Source organism: Mastomys coucha, unplaced genomic scaffold (assembly GCF_008632895.1).
Source record: "Mastomys coucha isolate ucsf_1 unplaced genomic scaffold, UCSF_Mcou_1 pScaffold2, whole genome shotgun sequence".
NCBI lineage: Eukaryota > Metazoa > Chordata > Mammalia > Rodentia > Muridae > Mastomys > Mastomys coucha.
Window position 1 is genome coordinate 2,196,208 of NW_022196902.1, and position 24,642 is coordinate 2,220,849.

The 24,642-nt window shown below is 39.6% G+C and overlaps 1 protein-coding gene across 3 annotated transcripts in view; it reads right to left on the reverse strand.

Moving 5' to 3' along the window:
• Nucleotides 1-18,949: 18,949 nt before the first annotated feature.
• The window catches only part of Stxbp5 (syntaxin binding protein 5), a 152,925-nt gene continuing 147,232 nt past the window's right edge, over nt 18,950-24,642 (reverse strand). For all 3 annotated transcript variants that reach the window (XM_031380371.1, XM_031380369.1, XM_031380368.1), the window contains 2 exons: nt 21,672-21,892; nt 18,950-19,946 (listed from right to left, as the gene is read on the reverse strand). In XM_031380371.1, coding sequence (XP_031236231.1) covers nt 19,905-19,946; nt 21,672-21,892 — 263 coding nt within the window. In that variant the 3' untranslated portion in view covers nt 18,950-19,904. The remainder of the gene's footprint in view (nt 19,947-21,671; nt 21,893-24,642) is intronic.

Consider the following 24,642-nt stretch of genomic DNA (forward strand, 5'->3'; position numbering starts at 1 on the left):
AGTCCACCTGTAGCTAAAAGTAGGGCAGCAAAAACTACACAATACACAATACACATACATACATGTTTATACATGTATACATATGTATGTATATTACACATATTTATATAACCTGCTGAGTTTATTTAGTTATTTTCATATGTATTTGTATTTAGGTCTGTGTTTAGGGATTGGATAAGCTATGAGGAGTCTTACGTCTAGAGAAAACTTATTCTGTCACTTGGCCTTAATTGCCTACAGCTCTTCATCTAGTGTTGGGGCACTGTGAGATTTCTCCCATCCCTGCTGGCATTTCAAATGGTGTTGTCCTTGTGCAGACCTCATTTAGGTAACCATATTGTTGACATTGTTGAGTACAGCTCTCCTGTCATAGATAGAAGATACTATCTCACAACAAAGTTCTTTGTCCTCTGGCTCTTATAATCTTGCTGCCTTCTGTTTCAGAATGTTCCCTAAGACTTAGGTGCACAATTTGCATTGGAGATGTATTGGTTTTTGATGGGAAACCCACAGTCTATTGCTCTCTGGATTTTTGTGGTGGCATTTGTCAGCTGCAAAAAGAAGCCTCTTTTATCTAGTTCTACATTTTTGTACAGGTATAAAGATAAATACTCAAGAATCATTTAGAAAAATTACACTGGTTAGGAAAGTTGCAGCTGTAGGTCCTCTCCAGGGCCCATGATATAATCAAGGCAACCTTGCCTTGTTATTTTTAAAAACATAGTTGTCACAGTCCATTTCAGCTGTCAACTGATATAACCCAGAGTCCCTTGGTAAGAAGAATTCTCATTTGAGGAACTGCCAGGTCACACTGGCCTATGTGATACATTGTCTTTGTTGTTGTTGTTGTTTTGTTTTTTGTTTTTTCAAGACAGGGTTTCTCTGTGTAGCCTTGGCTGTCCTGGAACTCACTCTGTAGACCATGCTGGCTTCGAACTCAGAAATCCACCTGCCTCTGCCTCCCTAGTGCTGGGATTAAAGGTGTGCGCCACCACCACCCAGCAGTGATACATTGTCTTAATTGCTAATTGATGTAGGAAGGTTCCCAGCCCACTTTGGGCAGGTGCCATACCTATCTAAGAGGGTCTGAGCTGTATAAGAAAAACAGCTGAACAGGGCAGAGGGACAAGCTAATAGGGAGCATTTCTCTATGACTTCTGTTTTAGTTCGTGCCTCTAAGTTTCTGCCTTGAGCTTCAGACCTGGCTTCCCTTGATGATGGCAAACTGAGCTTCTCTATCCCAAGTTGATTTTGGTCAATGTTTTATCATAGGAACAAAAAGAAAACTAGAACTATACTGTACCTTTCCACAATGTATATCCTTTAGAGTGGGTTTTAATGTACTTGTATATTTTTTCCCAATCATTACCACTATTTAATTTGGAAACATTTAATCATTTCCCAAAGGAGTCCTGAATCAAGTACCAATCACTCTGTATTATCTCTTCCATTTGCATCTATCAAACACTGATACATATTCAATGTGAGTCTACTGCTTTAGATCATAATTTATAAGTGTGATAGTATATGACAGTTTTGTTTAATATCTTCTACTTAGCATAATATTGTCAGGTTTCACACATTGTACAAGTTCATCATTATTCCATTTTCATTGGCAAATGTTCTACTGTATGAATATATCATATAATGATTATCCTCTTTTTTTAGTTGAGGAGACCTTAGGGTTTTTTAACTTTTTAGATACTGTGCTAGCAACATTTCTACAAGTTTTCTTGTGTAAAAATGTTTTTCTTTTTAATTTATGTGTGTGTGTGCATGTATGTGTGTGTATATGTTGTGTGTGTGAGAGATACTTTGTGAGAATTATGTGATGGGTGTGTAGATGTCCATGAAGACCAAAAAATAATATCTCATCCCCTCCACCTGATGTTATAAGCAGTTGTGGCCACCTGACTCAGGTGTTGGGAACTGAACTCAGGTCCTCTGGAAGAGCAGTAAGAGCTCTTAACTGCTGAGCTGTCTCTCCAGTCTCTGAACAAGTTTTCAGTTCTCTTTGTGTGATGTATGTGGAATCATTAGGTGATTGTACCTAATGTTTTGAGGAAGTTGCCTCTTTTTTTAAGTGACTGCACCAATTCTAACATACCTGACAGCAAAATTTAAAGTTCACAATTACTCTACATCTCTGCCAACTAGTTACTGTCAACTTTAAACACAAAACAAAATGAAAACAAAGAAACACCAGACTATAATTCATGACTTTAGTCTGTTTGTCTTTTTTCTAGTTTTGTAAAGTGGAATGTCAAAGTGTTAGTCAAACTTTCCAAGTTTGATATGTTATGTTTTAAGGATTTTCTACCTTCTGGTTTTATTTTTCATTTAACTACTGAATGATAAAAGAAAACAAAAGAGGAAAGAAACATGGTTTCTCTTAGGTTTGATGGAGAAGAGAGTTTATTGTAGATAAAAGAGAGAGCACAGTCAGATGTGAAGACATCAGGGAGAGCCCATTGTGAACATGACCAAACTGAGTTTGGCCTTGTGAAGAGATGGAGGGGGGATGGGAAATAGGAGAGCTAGACCAACCGGCCAGGAAGGTCAAGCAAGGGTAGTCAAAAAGAACAGCTAACAAAAACAGTTGGAACGACAGGTGGCAGAAGGGTAACCCAGCCCCTGATCTGGAGAAGTTTAAGGTAGAAGGTGAAGTGTTCCAACCAGAAGGACCCTGTAAGAGGTATGCACTGAGGGATGCTGGGAGAACCTAGTAGCCAGGTCTGCTTTGATATGTTAAGTAGGCACCTCAACCTTTTGTTGCAGGTTTGAGATTTAATACCTTCTAGGTATCTAAGTGAGTCCTTTAATTTCCACTTATTTATAAATTTGGCAGATTCCATTCTTTTTGTTTTTGTTCTTGTTTTTGTTTTTTTGAAACAGAGTTTCTCTGTATAGCCCTGGCTGTCCTGGAACTCACTCTGTATACCAGGATGGGCTTGAACTCAGAAATCCGCCTGCCTCTGCCTCTCAAGTGCTGGGAATAAAGGCGTGTGCCACTATGCCCGGCTGGCAGATTCCATTCTTGAGGTCTGATTTCATCCTATTATAGTTGGAAAATATCCTTTATGGCTTCAATCTTCTAAATTTATTGAGACTTTTAAAATTATCTAACATATGACCTATCGTAGGGACCTATCCCTGTGAGTCTGGAAGCATGTGCATTATGCTAACTCTGTGTGGAATATTGGTGTATCTGCTTGCATCACAGAACTTCCTTAATTCCTCTTTTACCAGATCTAGCTGTTCTATCCATTATTCAAAGCTGGTCTCGACATCTTCTGGAGTTACAGTTGAATTGTTTTATTTCTCCCTGAAGGATTCCACTTGCTTTACAAAATCAACCAAACAAAACCCAACCCCAAAAATTTTAGTCACAGAAAACTTTGTAGAATGTTCTCTAAAGAGTTCAAAAGCATAAGTTCTCCTTAACTGAAGACTGGAGAAGCATCCTGTGATATATTGAGACAGTGAGACATTTGCTAATTAAACAGGATAATGGTAAGCTGTACAGCATGTGTGAACCTTGACAACAACATTACGCCAAATAGAAACTACCAAGGAAAAACAAACAAACAAACAAACAACAACAACAACAGGAACCCAGGGCAATAAAACAAGGGGATCAAGATCAGGAAGAACAGCAAGAAAGCCAAGTCCCATGTTAGATTCCTGGAATCCCAGCACTGGAGAGGCTGAGGCTGGAGGATCGTCATTTTGAGGATACTCAGGAATGCTGACTATCACAAGCACTTTATCAAGGCACCTTCTCCTGGTCCTCTGATTACATCTCACCTTCTAGTCTCTTCACACCTCTAAGACCCACCTATTGTTCTGCCCATGTGAAGGTCTGTTCTTTAGCTCTTTTGTCCCCCTTCTTTTGATTATTTTTCAGGAGTCATTTTCATCTTGTTTGACTGTGACAGTTTTTCTTTGCAGGCTATCCACATGTTTTCAGACTGAACCATATTCTGCAGCAAATCACACTTGAATTACCACACTTAAAAAGAAACACCTATTATCTTGGACACATTTTAGAAACACATTTTCAGTGCAATTTAGCCTAATGTAAAGAAAAAAACCAGACACATCTTCTTCTTGTGATAATTTCTAGTGATCTTTTTCTTTTTAGGCTAAGATTGAGATTCTCAACCTATGGGGTCATGACCCCTTCGGGAGACATTGAATGACCCTTTCACAGAGGTCTCCTAAGACCATCTGCATATCAGATATTTACATTAGAATTCATAACAGTAGCAAAATTACAGTTATGAAGTAGCAATGAAAATAATTTTATGGTAAGAGGTCACTTCAACATGAGGAACTGTATTAAAGGGTCACAGCATTAGGAAGGTTGAGAACCACTGCCTCATACATTCTAAGCTCTATAAGAGCACTTGTAATGGGCTCTTACAAGTGGCCGAGGGTGAGCTCTAGCCAGATGTGGAAAGCAGGGACCTCTGTCATTCCTAGACACAGAGGCCTGGGCTGATTAACAGTTACCTGTCCAGAGCTATAGGTGGCTTTGGAATGTTCTTCCCCTTGTGTGTAAAATGCCTCGGCTGTGAGGGTGGCATCTTGCTTGCACAGCTATCTACACAGCCAGCCAGGACTACAGGTGACAACCTTTATCTCCAGGATATCTGCCAAACCTTGGAAAGCCCTGGTTGGAACTAAGGGGCACCTTTGGGAGAGCCTTGGACGTGTCTGTGAGGACAAACTCGAGAAAGACTGCATAGGACTATTGGCCTTGCAACATTGAAGGAATCACACCAGTGTTTGGTCCTGACTTGAAGAAGCAGGATCTGCTCACACTCAAGTGTCTGCTGGAGAAGCTGGATGGTGGTTGTAGCTGGCTTCTCTATTGTCATAAAGCAGGCGACCCGTCTGACCAGCTAGCTATACATCCTTGAAATGTAATTTATGAAGCATTCAACTCTCCCTCCAATATATTGAAGGCCTTGCCTCTCCTTTCATGCCTGTACAATTTGGAATTCAACATGTGAATTAACCAGAGGAACCCAGTAGCTAAGAAAATAGGAAAAGCAGGTGTCATTCACAGTGGACATGCACAAGGGGAAGCATTCCGATTCCTCATAAACACCAGGCACAGTTAAAGTGCTATAACTAGAGTATCATATTGTTGATTCACCTCTATAATTTGTGGACAAGGACACTGGGGACACAGTGTCTACCAATTTTCCTAGGGTACTTTCTTTGTAGAGGCACTGGTATGCTTCTGTTTAAAATAACTTATTTTTCCTCTTAGCAGCCTCATAGGAGGAATTACCTTTCTTTCTCCAACAGAGAGGGCTTTGAGGATCACATTATCTGTGACTTGCTAAAACTCAAAGCTCCTTTACATTTTAATGCTCTTTTCTCTATCCCAGTCAAATTGGATCATGTCTCAGGAGACCTAGGTCTAATGGATACTTGGCCCTGTTATGGGTTTAAGAATACAACAGACAACAACGGGCTTTTATTTATTTATTTATTTTTAAATAATGGATTCTGGGAGTTTAACTTGGGTCCCCATGCATGCAAAACAAGTCTCTTACCCATTGAGCTAGCTCCCGAGCTCCAGGAAAGGCGTCTCAGAGAGAGGAATATTTCAACTGAGTTCTAAAGGCTGAGAAAGGACCAAACACATGGGAAACATGAGTGTTCAGCTAGGAGGAGATACAACATTGAAAAGAAAGTGTGTTGTGGGTAAGAAGAAAGAAGCCATGCGGCAGGAAGAGGCGATTGCCATTTTGGATTTTCCCTTAAGCATCTCTAATCTTAGCTGTGCGGACATCTACCTCCGCGAATCCGAGCATGGACCTTTGATCTTGGATATCAGTGGTTTTTCATCTGGAGGCGTGGAGTCCTAGCCTTTTCTAGTTGCTCAGTCATCTTGTTCTTACAGCAACTGTAGTGACATTTTTAAACATTCATTTACAGGGTAGAGAGACAAGAGGGCTCAGGGGTTATGAGTACATTCTATTCTTGCTGAAGGTTGAAATTTGATTCCCAGGACCCACTCACATCCTCATCTCACATCCTCATCTAACTCCAGAGGACCAGCTGCCATCTTCTGGCCTCCATCAGTACCACATTCACATGTTCAAATAAGCATACACACAAAATTGAAATTGAAAATAAAATTTATTTCTACAGATTTTTACTTAGCATCCATTATAATCACAAGTAAAACCCACATTATTATGAATGGAGACAGATCATGATTTATAATACTAGAATGATGTTCTTAGATTATGAAAAGATTATGAAAAAATATTCTAGCCAACCCTAAATCATCTTATAGCTAGGATACTCCATGGCCACGCAGCTGACAATACGGCTTAGTCTCTGTGCTCTGTGTGGCACTTTGAATGAGAAGTGCTCCCTCATAGGCTCATGGATCCGAATACTTGCTCTCCAGTAGGGGGCGCTGTTGACAGGTTTAGAAAGCGAGGCCCAGGTAGACAAGTAGAGGCCCATAGCTTTGCCCTATTTCCAGTTTGCCTGTCTTTGCTTCATCTCTTTAGTTTGAAATGTGATCTCTCCACTTCCTGTCCTTGCTGCTTGCTGCCCTGAGTCCCCGGTATGGTCGAGTCTTCTCCCTCTGGAACCATTAAGCACACATGAATTCTTTCTCCTATATGTGTCTTTGATCAAGGTACTTTTATCACCGCACCAAGAAGCAAACAACACATACCTGGAGAGTGATGGCTTCCTAAAGGCTAGCAATGCCTCTATCCCAGTACCTGAGTCCCAGGTCATATTAGTTCCCCTGTTTTCATGTCTATTTTAGTCTTCCACTGAAATCTGAGATGAAATGCTCAGGTATTTCCATGAGGCACTAGTCCAAAAGCTGAAGATAGGACAAGGCAGAAGGGGCAGCCATATTAATACGACTCGCCGATGACCTGTGTTCTTTGGACCCTCGCCTATAGAGCTGCACTTAATTGTCCCTCTTAAAGAGACTGAGCGGGGCTCAGGAAATGAGTCTGACTGCCTATGGGGAACATTCTCATCCAAACCACCGCAGAACGTGAGCCTGATGGTACATTTCTCACCATCATGCTCCCTGACTTGGCATTGCCTAATTTCATGCCTTTGACTCTTGTATTTGGTTTGTCTTTCACTAAACACAGAGGCAATTTTATCTAAGGTCACATTAACTATACAAACATAATGCAGAATATAAAATAGTTTACCTTGTTTCAGAATATGGCACACGAGGAAGATTTGGGGATCTAGGAACAGTGAGGACTTGAAAAATTGGCTCATTTATCCCAAGCCTGAGGAACAAATAAGAATCTTGTAGATGAAATTTATGTCTCAGAAGACATCAGGGAGGTGATTTCAAAGGCAACACAGCTGGGCAGGTCATCACACACTTATTTTAATCTTCTGAATAAACCCTATCTTCTCTCAGAATGGAAAACATGTCCTTATGCATGTGAAACGAGTGCTCTGCCATTCACAAAGCGACACTCCTGACTCAAAGCTGCTTTTTTCTTCTTGTAAATAATTACCAGCAGTAACCTTTTAGTCTTTTTTCTTTGAAGGCAACAGAAAATCCTCACATGGATGAAGAAACTAAATAGCATGATAAAAATTATGCCTAGCCACCTAAGCCCTACACTATGTCATTAAAGCCCTCAAGTACGTACATGCGTGTACGTGTGTGTGTGTGTGTGCGTGTGCGTGTGTGTGTGTGTGTGTGTGTTCTCTAGGTGTCCAGCTAGCTTCTGCATTGAGTCTGCAGGTGTGTTTTATCGTGTGTCTGTAGGGTTAAGATCAATTCTTCTAGGAAATATTACCTTCTACTTCCTTGATTGGTAAATACTGTGGTATTTCATTAGCTTCCATGAAAAGGGCAGGTCAAGCATGCACTAAGTTAGCAATTTTGCTCTCTTCGTGGTGTATCATCTTATAAACTGTCAGCTTTGTGGCAGAGCCTTGTGTCATTCATTCTGCTAAGCATCTCATCGATTTTCAAGATGGAGAGCAAGGGCCGGGGAAAAGGCTAAACGGCTTAATTCGGGTTTCACACTTAGGCTCCAGGGAGACTGTGATCATGCAGTTCGCTGTAAACAGGACTGCTTTGAGAAGTGGAATCTCTTCCCTTACTTTCCATTTTGTCTATCTGGTTTACTGCATATGACTGTAAAGCACTTCTCTCAGCATTATTCTTTATGATCTGTTGAATAGGTCAGCTATATGGTTTACTGGCCTTCTAGAGTGTTCGCTCTCTATCTCCCTTTCCTGATGTTCTTCAACACAGGCTACTTCAAGTACCATTGGCAGCTGCTGATGTATCTTACTCACTGCATCTGTTGCCCTGAACTCAACCTAGGGACAGCACTCTGCTAGATTCCTCAAATGTCTCTAGATCAGTTCAGAGGAAGGCTGCTCAGGCACCTCATCCATAGGCTTCTACTCAGCCACCAACTTGACTTCATACGGTGAGTCTTGGCTGCAGTCAACTTCCAGGCTCCAAAGAAGCCCTGCTGTCTGCTCTGGATGGATGTCAAGAGTCTTCATGGCTAATGTCGAGTCCACGTGGTTCTATGTAGCAACATCCACGAAGGTCTCAAGGATGGTGTTAATTAAAAATGCACACACATAAAAAAAAAGGACACACATATATAGCGAGTGAGACTTATTATTAAAATTAAATAAAAATTCCAGGTTTTAGAATCATCAGAACTATTGACAGCCTTCAAATAGAGTATTAGCTCATCTAAAATAAAATATAATTTTATATTTCTGGAGAAATTCTGAGCAAAATGTCTGCAGCTCCTGAACATTTGTGTCTGAAATACAGATAATAAAATATGTACTATGTTAAGCTTTTTGTACACACAGGTACTGTGACGACTTCTTAGTGTAAACAAACATGAATAAGAACTCTTGAATTTTGACCCTTTCCAACAAATACTAATGAACACTTTCTATATGACTGGAATTATGGTAAATGCTGGTGTGACAAGGATAGACAAAGGTCTCTTATGTTGGGGAGCTCAGAATCTAGGGAGCAGTTGTATGTGGACAAGCTAGGCCACACTGAGATAAGGACTCAACTACTAGTAAAAAGAAATGCTTAAAGAGAAAGCAATTCATCACTCTGGCTATAGAAAGCATTCAAGAGAAAATGGCACTGTAGCTTGATCATAAAGGATATTGAAACGGAGGGTGTTTCAGGTACGCAGAGAAAGAGCAAAGGACTGACAGAATGTGCTACAAGGGCAGGAGCAAACTTTAACAAAGCAAAGCAGGACAGTCCGTGGGCAAGGGTGAAGGCTAAAGAGGCCACACTGTCAAAGAACCAAACTTCACTAGAGATCACAGAAGGAACCTGAGCCGTTTAACAGAGAAGTAGTTGAGCTAGAACTGAGAAGGAAAGAATGTTCTGGAAAGAGAAGAGAGCAAAGATGCTCACTAGAGAAAGGCAACTCCGTTTTTAGCTCAAGTAGGAGATACGTAGAGTCAAGCTTTAAATAGGAGAGAAAAGATGACAAAAAGTAACTGAGGCAGAGCAGAGGGTGCAGTGCTCTGTCAGGGATAGGTGACAAATTGGTGGCGAGTATATACTATGGATAAGATTTCAGGTTACATTCTCCACTCTCCTCAATAAACAAACAAACAAACAAATAAACAAAAAGCCCTCTCTTGCTCCCTTGTGCTGGCAGTTAGGTCTCCCCTTTTGCCCTAGATTTAGTGTTATCACTGATGAAGTAGACAGAAAGAAAAATAACCACCCTCATTGCCTGCAAGTTTCCAGAAGGGTTTTGATCTGGTTCACATTTCTGTTTCCAAGTTTATAACAGAGCGTCACATCTTGGTGCCCAATAAATATTTTGCGGAATGAAAACAGCCAGAGTCTGATGTGGTGGCACCTGTCGTAATGCCAGCATCTGGGATGCCAGCATCTGGGATGCTGAAACGAGAGCACCTGTGAGTTCTAGGCCAAGCTGTTTTACCTGACACAATAGTATCTCCAGTCCAAAAGCAATAACAAAAGGCCAGCAAGACAACAAATATGCTGGAAAGTGAATTTCAAGATGGACTTTTAGAGTTTGTGATTCAGATGACAATTTTGAAAGGGAAACACTTTTTGAGAAATAACCATTTACTAAACGATAAGGAGCTTAAAAACTTCATGGAAGATGAGGAGGAAGGAGGAGAAGGGGAGGAGTTGGGAGGAGAGAAGTCAGTCTCTGGACACTTCACAAAAGCAGAGAAGAGCAAGGTTCTAAGTCCAGGCAAACTGTATGTCTATAGATAAACCTTATAAATGGCCTATGAAGAAAGAACATTCTGCCCTCTGTAAGAGCTATACAGATGGTTTTCTCTCTGGGTAGAGAAACAGAATAGGGTTTGTCTGAGCCTGTTCCTGGTTAGATCTAAGGAGGGTCAGTGGTGGAACCAACTGGAAGAATAGAAGGACCAAGACCCTAGTTTCCTTTGCAAGCAGAGGAGATTCCATACTGTGATGACATGGCTCAATGGAAATGACAGAGAAAGTGCCCTCAAGGGTCTATCTGCCCAGAGTTAGCCAGCAGAACTTCTTACCTGAGCTGCTGGACAGAGCTCTGAGCATTCTTAATATAGATACAGGTGCTGCAGTCAAGGGGAGAAAGGGAGGGGCCATGATGAAGGTGTTGGCACTTAGAAGTCCTCAGGGAGTATTTCGTGACCAACATTTAACAGGAAAACGGCAATGAGAACAGATGTGGAGACTGTGGACTTTTAGCAACTTCCAAGAGTTGAATAAGAAACAGAATCCATTAAGGTGCGAGTGTGTGGAGAATGCCCTTTATCTCAGCACTCCTGATATGGAAGCAGAAGGCTCAGGTGTTGGAGGCCAGTTTGGGAGACACAACAAAACCAGGTCACAAACAAGCAAACAGAACAGAAAGAAAATCTAAAGAAATTAGTTTCCACCTCTCACATGCCCTAAGCGGAGATGGAGGCTGGTAGCTGTCAGGAGCATCCTATTAGAGAGACCAAGTCTACAAGTTCTATTCTGTCCCCATTAAAGAGAAAAATATAGGTCTGCAGCCGTTTCAGTATACGGGCATGGGCATCTCACAGTTCCTGCAACAGCAATCAGAGCCTGCTACCTGATCTTAGATGCCCCGTTCCATGGCTTAACACTGAAAATCAGGATGTTAGTCATGAGCACTTTTTGGTTAGTACCAATTGTGGTGTATGTTGGTAACATCTCTATCCTGAACCCTTGACCATAATCAATGGTTTTGCTTCTGAGCATGGCTATCCTAATACTGGTTTGCTGATCCTGATACACTAAACTCACTCTTCTGAATTCAAAACACATTTCTTTCATCTAACTCCTAAGAAATTATTGTTCTTAAGGTGATAAAGCCTGGGGGCTGGAGAGATGGCTCAGTGCTTAAGAATGCTTCCTGCTCTTCCAGAAGAAGAGCCCCAGCATCCATGTCAGATGGCTCACAACTCTAATTAAAGCTCCAGGACTGGGGTTGGGGGCTGGAGAGATGGCTCAGCGGTTAAGAGCACTGACTGCTCTTCCGAAGGTCCTGAGTTCAAATTCCAGCAACCACATGGTGGCTCACAACCATCCATAATGAGATCTGATGCCCTCTTCTGGGGTGTCTGAAGACAGCTACAGTGTATTTACATATAAATAAATAAATAAATAAATAAATAAATAAATAAATCTTAAAAAAAAAAGCTCCAGGGGATCTAATGCCCTCTTCTGGCCTCATTGTTCAACCCCCCCTCATACACACACACAGAGACACATGCACTACACACACATACACACACACACACATACATACACACATTAATTTTGAAAATATAAGGCCCAATAATTAAATTCTGTTCTTCTAATGATCCTTAGAAGTTATGAGTCCCATCTGAAGAAAGGCAGTCCAGCGTAGATAGCAGTTTCACAATTAATGAAACTCAGACCAGTGGAGGTTAAGACATGTAGGGCAATGAGCATCAGTGACAAACTTAGAACAAAATCGGGGTCTGCATAATCAGGTTGACAGACTTGGCACTGGCACACACGGGCCCCCACTCTTAACACATTCACTCAAAGCTGAGGCAGATTCATTTCCCATTAGCTGAAAAAAAATGTATTTTGAGGTTTTGTTAGCAGGAAAATAAAGCTTCCAAAAGATTTCTAATAAGGTTATGAAATATATCTTAAATTTAAATTCTATAAAAATTTAAGAATTTAATTTCTATAGCATTTAAAAATGCACCAAAACTCTATTCAAATTTAAACAGAATAGATCTGTACACTTTCAAGCGTGACTCATGGTGTAGCGTTTAGGGCGGTATTATTTAGTTCCACTCAACGGGACACATATGAGCTTGGTCTTCCTTGCTGGCGAAGGGTTCAGATATAAAAGCCCTGGTCAGGGTAAGGGATCTGTGCTTGAAGGAGAGGACACCACGAGTTCTGTTTGTTTGTTTTGTTCTGTTTTGTAACCTTGAGAATATTTTTCAAGGTTTTAGGAATTTATTTGTATGTATGTTGAGGTATATCAATTACTTTCACTCACATATCCTGTTATATTTGTTCAGATCTTATACTGATTTTCTGTGAGGCAAGAAACTGCTTCTCTACCATGGCTGTAGCTCCGGGCTGTCTGGACTAGCATACCAAGCCACCTAGGAACTTCTGAAGAATATAAGTTCTCATGGAAGTACCCTTTCCCTTATGTTTCCAGGACAGAAATTCCAATGAGGAGCAGGAGAGAGGGCTTATGGTCCAACAGTCTGGATTTAGACATTTGCTTTTCCATGAAACCCTCTCATTCAGATTTGAGCACAATAGCTTAATTTAGTATTCAGTGCCGGGATTTCTTGGAATCTGGGATTCTGAACACAGATATGATTTGGCTGACTCATAGTGAGGACAAGGCCGGAGGGCAGTGACATAGGGCTCTCTCTACACCATTGCCTGCCTCCAATGCCATGCTGACCCAAAGCAGCTTGTGTTTAATTGTTTATTGGTGTGGATTTTTGAGTGTCTGAATGTTTCAAGCAGTAGGGATCACAATGTGTTCATAAGATGATATTTATACACTTACCCAGTATTCAGGAATAAGTCCCCAAGAAAGCGAATTAATAGTATTTTCTACTAAATGAGCAAAGAAGTTTTCTTAAAAGAAGTCACTGAGCTGTAAAGTGTGTGTGAGTTGGAGTGAGAGGCATGGCAATCAGGGATGGATAGAATGAAGGAGCAGGGTGAGGTGGGGAGTCCTCACAGAGCCCAAGGGGGGTGGAATTTGGAGGAAAATGAATACAATATTAATTCAGAACTCCAGCTTCATGTTATGTGAAGTCCTTCCATGTCTTTGATAACAAATAACTCTTTTCTTTTTGCTGCTGAAACTTGTTTTAATAAATAAAATATATTTCCTGCCTTAATTTTGTCTTTTAAGAGTGATTATCACTTAAAAGTATAAGCAAGACAAATGGAGGAAATAAAGTTTGAAAATTACTCAGAGAACTCTTTTTGTTTTAAGCAACAGTACACATTTTAACCGCTTCTAATTGGGCACCTGTGACGGCAACACTTGATGCAGAAACTGCAGACAGCACTAACTTTAAGCTACTGGAAGAAAGTTAGAATCTTCCTGTAGACTCCCTAGGAATGGTGTGACCAAGGAGGATCTTTATACCACAAAGCACTGAATGACACAGTGTCACTTACATAGGGCACTCAAACAGAAGGCATGGCCCAAGACAGAAGGAAATCTTGTTTTCAAATTTGTACTTGAGTATGAAAGTACTAAAACTTTTGATAATCAGTCAGACCAATATGAAATGATCTACATTACTGTGCAATAACATAAAATGATGTGTTGCATAAGTTTTCAGATAAAAAAGAATCTATTGTTGTCCAAGACATGACTGCCCCCATGTGGGCCAGTTTTGTATCACACTAAGAGTCAGAAATCTAGAAACAAGCATGAGAATTGTCAGCATTCCCTGAGAGACTTTATTCCAGATCCATCAATTGGATGCAGATTTTTTAGTGTAAGTAGTTACACACTGGTAACGACACAAATCAATTAGAAAATTCCAACTTTGGAGATATCCATTATCCTCACTACTCAAGGGATGCTCCGCAGACCAATGCAAGTGTTTTTTAGCGGAGCTTTTCAGAGATGTCAACCCTGCTCACACGCAAGAACTCAGAACCAGTATTTTAATAAGATTTCTGGGTTATTTGTGTGCGTTTAGATCTAGCTCTTGGCTCCATTCCAGCCCACCCACCTACTATGTGGCCAGCAAGGAGAGGAGACTTTCATCAATCAACCTATTAACACATCTTTGGAAATGTGCCCGTGGTTTCTTTCGTGTGTGTGTGTGTGTGTGTGTGTGTGTGTGTGTGTGTGTGTGTGTGTGTGTGGTGGCTTAATTTTCTTCAACTAATGTGATAATTCTACAACTCAGAAAAACATTAAAACACATTTCCAGAAAAAGGGCCTTTTTTGTTTGTTTGTTTCAGAAGAGTTAGAGTATTTTTATTTTGTCCAATCAGAGCTCTTCAGCAAAGAAATTCATATACATATATATGAACATTTCCCAGAAACATTAATTTGTAATACATTCTTAAAATACCAGCTTAATGGTATTTATTTACAAAAATATTTCATCACCTAATTTTGAACCTTTTTGCTGTGATGACAGTTTTTTTTTTCCTGATTAAGTTACAGAAACGCAAAAGAACTACAAAGTTTGAGGACGTTTTTTCAGTGTTTGCAATAGTGCTTTTTTAAAAAATGAAACACTACACAGATAATTAAAAATTAAAAAACCTGTACTTGGAAAGCACATTCCAGGAATTATCTTAGAAACAGTTACAGCACTGAGCAAGTGCAGAGAAAATGCAGGAGATGAACAGTGCGGACAGACAATGCTGACACACAGGCTAGCATTCTGGACCAAGCATGCTTGCCCTCAGCATGGACAACACTAGGAAACTAAGTCTGTCTGTTTTGTAATTTTTTTTTTTGAAACACATTTACAATGAAACGAAATGTAACTAGACAGTACTCCACACCCCTGACTAGCTATCATGTTGAGCAGAGGTCACACCTAAAGAATAACATAACTATTTATAAAAAAAGAAAAAGAAAAGGAAGAAAAAAAAAGAAAGAAATGAAGCCACCACTTCTCATCTTTGCATTACTTCTCAGTGTATCTTAAGTCAGTCTGAAGCACATTACACTCTCTTCAATTGAAGCAAAGTTTAGATAACAAAATACAGACGATATTTTAAAAAAATCAAAACCCCAAACTCACATAAATAGAATTACACAATTAACCTACACCCATTTTAAATGCCTGAGTCAAATGACCTACAATGAGTTGACACTATTTATTTATACCTAATAGACAAGAAAGATTTAAACTATGTGCCTCACTGAAAAATACCGGCAGACGTATAATTCCATTTCCTCCAAGGAATAGAAAGAGGTCACCCTTAAGCAACTCTGAAGACAGCGCTGAATTCATAGGAGAACTAAACCAGTAACTTCAGACCCAGAACTGGGAAGTTATTAAAATCATTCACTTTCTCAGAAAAGCTAAGCTACAACCTTGCCCCTTTCATTTGCAACAACTGTCTGTCCACAGAGCCCTCCCAGCTTGTGAAGCAAGAGTGATGGTGCTTGCAATCTACCACAGCGTATCAAGCAAGGAGAGACTGACAAAGCTCCGCTACTGCACATTCATCTCCAGATGCACATTGGGGCTTCAAGCTCAACCCAGAACAAACGCTGAAGAGAAAAAGACAAACAGAAAACCAGAAGGGACACTGGCTACATAGGAGTGTTCTTTTCAAAGTAAATAAAGATTTAAAAAGCCTAGGAGTATTGATTAAGTATCAAACTGATAAGGAACAAATTCTATAAACTATAAAATAAAAAAAAAACCTTCATTGACAAAAATACATAAACTCTGTTTCTATTTTTGGAAATTTATTTTTAAAAAAGGTAGAAGAAAATATTTGGAAAACCATTTTCAATATGTGTGTGTGTGTGTTTGTGTATGTGTGTACTTTAAAACAAAGCATCCAACAGCCAGCTGAAGCTACAGCAAAGCTCTAGAAATTATTGTTGTGGACATTCCCCTCAAAAAAAGATCAGTATTTGAAAATATTTGGCAGAGTTTTTTTTTTTAAACTACATAATTGTATTTTGTCAGGTGTGCAGGTTTTTCAATAATGCATGACCTTTTAAAACTTAAACATATCTCAAATGAGATACTAGTATTTCTTACTATAAGGGTAAAACATAAACTTTTATATAGGTAATATACATACTTTTTAAATACTTTGGCTTAACAAATTCACCTTTTTTAAAATTAAAGACTACATTTACAAAAGTTCATCTAAAACTAAAAGTATATTTTCTAGCAGCGTATAAACATAACATGTTTTGTGGGATTGTAAAAACAACTCTGAAAGTGTCACAACAAAGATCAAGACCACCAAAACACACAGCAAATAATTTCACTTGTTTTTAATCTTTAAAAGCTAGATAAAGCCCTATTAAAGGTTTTAGAACTGATTGGTTTCAGGTGACGCTAGCAGCATAGTCACGATTTTGGTATGTCTCATAGACACGTGTCACTTGATTTAAACCGAAAAAGTGCAAATTAAATAAAGGACAATAAAAAGTCATGACCTTAAAAAGTGCAGAAAAATTCAAGTTTAAAGTTCAGTGCTCTTTATTTTGCAGAAACATATAAACAAACAAAATCCCCCAAGTTAAAATAAATCTTTGCCACAAAAAAAAAAAAAAGAAAGAAAGAAAGAAAGAAAAACAGATACAAAAACAAACAAAAAACCCTTTGGAGATAGCTTTACTAATGTCACATGCGAAATGCCTTGAGCAAAGCCCACGATTTGAATGCAGAACTTAGGATAAAACTTGGAATACCCGCCTCTGTTCCTCACCTGTCTCCCAGCATCTCCCACATTCTAAACATAGGCATTCTTTCAGACTTGTCTCGCTGCCACAAATGTCTACCTGAACTAACTGCAGAAGAACCCACAAGAAGTGCTAAGTGAGGACTTAAGGAAATGTTCTGGATGAAACTGCAGCATACTCGCAATGATATGCAGATGTACGTAGCAGAATTTTCCCATGAAAATCTCAAATCAGGAACAGGTTTTGTTAAATCTATAACTGGTTTTTGGAAGAGGTATGGCCATAATGTGAGCAGGTGTTAAGGCGATGCCATGTTCAAACACTTAAGATTTTGACAAAATGAGAGATTTCAAATAACAACATTCTAAGCAAACAGGAACTGATTTTAGTTTGCAAAATGAAATGAATTTGTTATGTGGTACATACAGAGAAATCTCTTCCCATTAATAAAGTTAACTGAAGAATACTTGATTTTCAGAATCAAAGACAAATGAGTGTACAGAGAAGACACGCACACACACATATACACATACACACACTTTCATTTTTTGATATTTTATTTTTTGACCTTTTGTTGTTGTTATTGTTAAAGTTCCTGAAACTTTGGCTTGCTGGTGGCTACTGCTTTTTGCATCAGAAAGACAGGAGTGGGTTGGGAGGAGGCAGAGCATTCCATCCTACAGTCCATCCCCGGGCCAGTTATCACTGTGAACTGTCTTATTTATATAATCAAACAACTCTGGGAAGCTCATTTTCTCTATTTAAAAATACTTTGTACTTTCTAATACTGGTCTCTTAGATTGTTGTGCACAATATGTAGATTAAAATAAAAAATGAATAATTTAAAATCATGAATTAAAATGTGCTTATAAAATCCAACTCTGGTAAGCTTCTCTACTTCTCTATTAGTAAATAATTACAACTTTTATTCATCTATTTACAGCAGTTAAAATGAGTGTAGAAAGGAATCTGATATGCAAATCACACAACAAATTAAACAGCTGAGGCTCCACACAGAGTCAAGCAGTGTTTTAGGTAGGTACTTAGTACTCTTCAACTTTTTAAAACTCTCAACTATCGATATTCATAAAACTATACTTTTAAAAAAGGACCCAATTCTTCCAATGAGGTACCATGGAACATGGGTTTAATGGACAATATATAATGCAAATCAAGCAATTCGTAAATTGCTGAATGTTCAGAGAACAGACATGAAATGGATGTCTTTTTTACTTTCTAGATTCAGAAATTTTAAAAAATGATTATAGTTTAAAAACTTTTTTCTTGATCAGTTCTCTTTATCACATATATTTAATCCTTACCTGATGCTATTTAAAGTAAACTTTGATGTAAACTTTTATATCCAGTAGTGCACATTATAAAATGTAAACAAAAGAATTATTAATGAAAGAGACACAGGCCAGTGACAGGCTGAGAAGTGAGGATGACTTATAGGAACTTAACTCATCAAACAGACCAGAAAGCCACCACACTTCCCAGCATTCCGTGCCTTGCTTATTCTTAAGGACAGTGACTCAGTACAGACTTTCACAGGAGACAGTATGTAAAGTTCATGCCCCAGTGTCCCTTCCCTTCTTCCTTTGTGGCTGTAGCAATCACAGCTCCTGACTGTAGTACAGGCTGCTTCCTCTCTAGGCTGCCATGATACTGTGAGAACCAATCACTCGGGGGCTGCCGCCCTCCAATACACACCACTCTTGGTTACAGAAAGAAACTTAGTGACTGACATCAACATACTTTCCTTTCTTCTTGCTTTTGGTATTTCAAAAAGGGTATGTACAGGTGTGTGATGTATTCTATGGAAGATATTTTGTAGCTCATCAGACTAGACTCTTGGATAATTGGACAAGAGATACTTGCAGTTTTCCATGGGCAGCACTAAGATTAAACTGGCTCATCATCTGAGTGTACTGGAACTGTGAGCAAATGGAGGGCATCTTTAAAAGGGAGCTGAGCACTTTACTGAAATGATAAAACGCTGTTGTTTTAGCAATTTTAATTAAATAATGCAAGGGTACATTTGGTTAAACATTTTATAAAAATTCAAGCAAAATTAAAAACTTAGCCAATTTCAACTTTTCTACAAATTTAACCAGTAACTGTTTTGGTCAGTCTACTTTTAGCTGAGTTGATGTGAACAGGGACAAAAGACAGTGACGAATTCTCCTCACCACAATGGAGGTTTCCTCACTTTTCCACTCTGCATGGCCACTACATGGAAACTCCCAGAAGATGAGCAACTCAGTCATGCACTGCACTTTTCCATGAAAAGTGACATATCACCTTGTTTTGCTTTTGAAAACATAGGAACTGAACACAGTATGTAGTAATGAGAATGGAAAAGGATCCTGCACAGGAGCTGTATGTGTGCTCTCATTTCTTAAAGCCCACATTTAGCAGAGTCTAACGAGGAGGGACAGTTTGTTGCTTTTTCACTAATGATACTGATGAGCAGTCTGTTTGAGAGAGGGGGAGTGCAGACAGCTGTTCACAATGCAGTCCAGACACAAAGTGACCTTTGCGGACTTACACCTTCTGGTTACATCCTCTCCCCACATCGGATCAAACACTGATGGCAGATACAACGGCACAAAGTCTTTTGGCATATGAAAGTTTAATACAGGAATGATCCGAGGAATAGCCCTCCAGGACTTGTCAACATACTCTGTGTGTTCATCTGTCAGCGTGACCCCACTTAGTTCTCCGTTTGTCAACGCACAGCCAGCACAAACCATATGCTCCCTTTTGCAAGCATGGAGGTGCTTCTCAGTTAAAGCCGCGTGACTGAGGTAAAACAGTGCATGATTGTGCTGGGAAAGAGGTTTTCAGCAGTGTGCATCCCTTTTCTGTTATCTTTCCCAAGTACATCAGTGACATCAACAAGGAAACTTCTTTTTCCTTCTGGTTGAAGCTGGACTTACTGAGTTCTAGTTGTCAGAACTGGTACCACTTTTTATCTTTGTATTTCAGCATCATCTGAAAGAAGCAAAAAACCAAAACCATCAAGAAAAATACATTTTCAAAATTCCAAAAACTATTTATAACTGGTGTCTATAAAGCATACCACTCTGGAACATTCTGAATCAACATTATATCTTGCCTACTTCAATTTATTTAAAGTAGCATGAATTGCCCTAGCAAATAACTTAAGGATAAGGTAATTACTGTGTTTTCAATTAGAACTAAAGTAATGTTTTGAAGAGCTAGAGAAAGAAGGGCTGGAGAAACATGGGAATCTCAGGTTTCCTGAGCCCGTGCTGAAAGCATATCAAATGTTCCTTACTGCATTTCGCCTGCTCTATACAGTCCTTGGGTGTGCATTACTTCCTCTTCATTTTATAATAAAATCCAGAGGCTTCTAGGCTTTACTCAAGGTTAGCAGAATGGCGAATCTGAGCTTGGGCGTGGCAATCTGAATTCTAGAGTCCATGAACACACCTCACTGCACCATCCTCATTAGCCTCTCTGGTGTGTCTAACCCTGCATCTGCAGAAGGGAAAGGAAACTGTGTGTTGTCTCTGGGATGTGCAGAGCTGTGAAGGTGGCAGAAGTGCTTGTGCTATGCATGGCTGTGGCAACACAAACCCTGCCTGACACTGGGGGCGAATGCTTACACTGGGTTACTTGTGGGTCCCTGACACTGGGGGCGAATGCTTACACTGGGTTACTTGTGGGTCCCTTGACTCCCAAGGATGCTCTAGACAACTATCTTCCAGCTCAAATGGTCTCCTTTATATAACACAACCAAAGAGGAGATGCCTATTGGTTGAAAAACTAGAGGAATGTTCACATGATAGAGACTGGAAGGTCAAAAATAAAAGATAGCCTCAAAGGCCAGTCCAGGAAGCAAAAATGAGAAGCCAAAGTCCAAAGCATGAAGGAGTCACTCATGTGTAAAATAATAACGTGGGGTTACAGAAAGGTTTTAAAGCTTATACGAGACATTTTTAACGATTTATTTTTATTTTATGTACATGGAATTGTTTATTTTTTTGTCTGAATTTCTGTATGTTCCAAGGCCAGAGAAAGGCATCGATTTCCTGTACCTGGAGCTACAGATGGCTCTGAGCTGCTGTGTGGATACTGGTAACCAAATGCAGGTCCTCTGTAAGAGCAGTAAGCACCCTTACCTGCTGAGCCATCTCTATAGCTTGGAGATTAACTTTTAATAAAGACCCATAAAAGTCAGCTGTTAGAGCTGTGTGGACCTCATTTAGGGACCCTTCGCTTTATGGCATCTGTTTCTGAGGTCCATGAATTCACTACAAAAGCTTCCCCACTACTTCTCCTTAGGCATTAGTCTACAAGGCACGTGAGATTCAACACGATAACCGATTTGAGTTATTTAGATCTACTTGGAAGAATCCAAGAGACAGTTGATTTCCTTCTTAGGACAAGGTGGTTTCAAACTCTAAGGAGTTAAAGAAAGGTGGCATTTTTATTGAGGCCATGGCCAAACAGCTGCAAAGCTTCTCCATTGCTGACAAAGGTCCTAAAGGTAAGTGTGTTCCTTCAAATTGTACAGAGTTCAGGAGAGGCCAGGAACTACTGCTGGATTCTTGTATGATTCCCTCTTGTGGTAAAAACTGGAACTTGAAATTATACAAAGTACATGCTTGTAGAAATAACTGAATATACAAAAATGTAGTCATTTCCTATTCTCTTTCTCTAGCTCTTTGGGTGACCAAGTGCCAGGTTTACCTCATGGGCATGTTTAGAAAATGAGTCTGCACTGGACATCATGGCTGCAGTCCTCTCTTCCAAGTCACTGAGCTTCTGTCCTCTTTCATCGAGGGCCAGCCTGGCTCTGGCAAGTTCACCCACCACTCCAGACGCGGCTCCTTTCACACCTTCAATCCCACCAGGACCCGGTATGTGCTGTGCAAGGCTCCTTGAGGCTTTTCCCGAGGACGATTCTCCAACTGGAAGGTTTTAGCGAATGGGAGAAAAATGAATAAAAATTAAAAACATTAGAATACAATTTTGGGGAATACAATCACAACATTAATGTTTAACTCTATAACACGCCTTTATTGTGTGGTTTTAAACTCTTTCTAGATGCTTTCCCAAGTAGCAAAACTCTAAAAACATCCTACTTTCTCCCAGATCATACAGCAGAAATTTGGGGAGGCAGGGCTAGCTAGCCACTGCTGGGCACGCAGGTATGCTGCTATAGGTCTCATAGCTAAAACTGCCTTCTGAGCTGCTAATATTATAGTTAAGTTTACATCTCAGATTCGATTTAATGTTCTTGATCCACATTTACTTTATGAAGATACTGTGTCCACTTTGGTAGCCCAGACCTGTGGACATGCTTTCTTTTGTCTCCATTAATGTTTTCACTTTTCAAATATACAGAACCATCCCATCCTTTTTGTTAATACAGCTTGTTTGCCCCCACCGTTCAGTGCCAAGGCCCTGATTATCTAACTCCTAGCTCACAGCACATCTCACATCCTGTGGCTAGAGTCTAGTTATGGCCTTGTACTTCCATTTCTTTCCCTGAACTGTAAATCAGAACCTCTCTCACACTCTCACAATCCCAGAATGTCTTCATGACCCACAAGGAGTCTATGGCCTGCTACCCTCACTGTCTACTCTCCTTTTTCCTGGTCCTGCTCTATTCTAGCTCCAACTACCTACTCATTGTAAATATTCCATATAAACAGACCCACACAGCCTGTGGCCTTTGCGGCTGACTTCTCTCACTGGAGATACTCTCCTGGTTTCTCTGTGTGGCAGCATGCAACAGTGTTATTTCTCCTGGCTAAACAGTGTTTCTTTTTAAGTGTACACCATATTTTGCTTGTCCTCTCACTCACCAACGGACTTGAGTTGTTTCTGCTTTTTTGGCTTATTATAAATAATGCTCCCTTGAACATTTGTGGAAGTGTTTGTTTAAACATGTATTTTCAGTTCCCCTGGGTATATATGCCTGGGAATAGATCAGCTGTGACATAGTCTGGGACACTTGGAAACTCAATGTTGAAGTTTCTGAGGTCTAGGGGGCAGCTCTCTAAAGAGGACATGCCACTTCATCTCTGCCAGCAATGTGAACTGCAGTTTCACTACATTCTTCCAATGCTCCTGTGTCCTTCTGATGACAACTATTCTAGTGAGCATGATGGCTTTGGGTATATTATTTCCTGAATGGCATTGATGTTGAACATCTGATGATTACTGATAAGAATATTTAAGAAAAAATCTAAACCTTCTATTCATTCAAAATTGGGCTATTTATTCTTTTAATATGGAATTATGAGTCCTTTGTATATTCTGGATGTAGACTTTATCTGGTATCACATATGGTATGTATGCAGTTTGCCGTATTATTTGAATTATCATCTTCTTGCTTTTTATTTTTTTGAAACAATGTTCCCACATGGATGAACTATCATTTACTTCCTCTATTCTCTGGTTGTCTGTGACTTAGGTGACTCTGGTCACCTCTGACTGACGGAGGGGACAGACATTTCATTTCCTTCGAAGAGCTTTGTGCTTTAACTCTCATGTAGGAGTCCTTGATTATTCTAACCTAACTTTCATGGTGTTGCTTTTACCCATGTGGACACCTAGTAGGTGCGTCAACACAATTTGTTGAAAGGTCCATTATTTCACCAGTGGACTTTCTCAGCACCCTTGAGGAGACCATTCTCTAAAAACGCTATTGGCTAACTTTTGGACTCTGAATTGTATTCTGTTGCTACGTCCATGCCAATATACCACTGTCTTACAGACTACAGCTTTATAGTAACTTTTGTGATGGGAAATGTATGTCTCCTGGGCTTTGCTTTTCCTTTAAGACTTCTGAGAGTCATAGAAAGGAGGAAATAATGAGCTAGAGTTTCATGTTGGAAAATTGTAAGAATTCTTTCATGATGTTGTGTGGTAGAGAAACTACAAAATATGTGCCACACATTTCAAAAGGATGCCTTATTACAGTGAGCGTACATAGGAATTATTTTAAAAGCCATTCATTCACACATAATCATTTAATTTATTATGTCCTTTATTGTATGAACTATCATGGTGGCCATGTGGAAGCTGCCCACCTTTTTAGTTCAATTCTACAGTATTCATTAAAAAAGAAAATTAGCTAGGGAAACATGAGATTTTTCTATATCTAGAAGGATTATCTTTAGTTCCTTATTTTCATGTAAATTTTAGTAACTGTTTATTATATTATGTAAAAATTCAGAGTCAAATGGGGATTGTTCAGATTGGTTTGAGGAGCAGTGCTGACATTTCAGCAGGATTAAACCCAAAAACATGATGTGTTCTGTATACCTGTTAATTTCTTTAAATAACACTCTTAAGTTCTAGTGAGAATATCTTTTGCTTGTTGTAAGTTATTTCTAAGTGGCTTATTGTACAACGGAGACCTCAGAGGAGAGCTACACTGAGGTGCTCCTTGAGCACCCATATAACCGTAGGAGAGCACATTCTACTTCTCTCAGGAAGTCAGCACACATAGACTGAGAACTAAAAGATATAACGGAAACTGTTTCCTGAGTTTCATATTTGGATTATTCATTGTTAGCATAGAGAAATAAAGGTAACCTTTAAAGACAGAGCTTGGCTCCTTTCACCTTACTAACTTTTTATCAGCCTTATTTATTTTTGTCTGGTTTTCTTAGGAGCTGAAGGGTTTGCAGCCCCTTAGGACGAACAA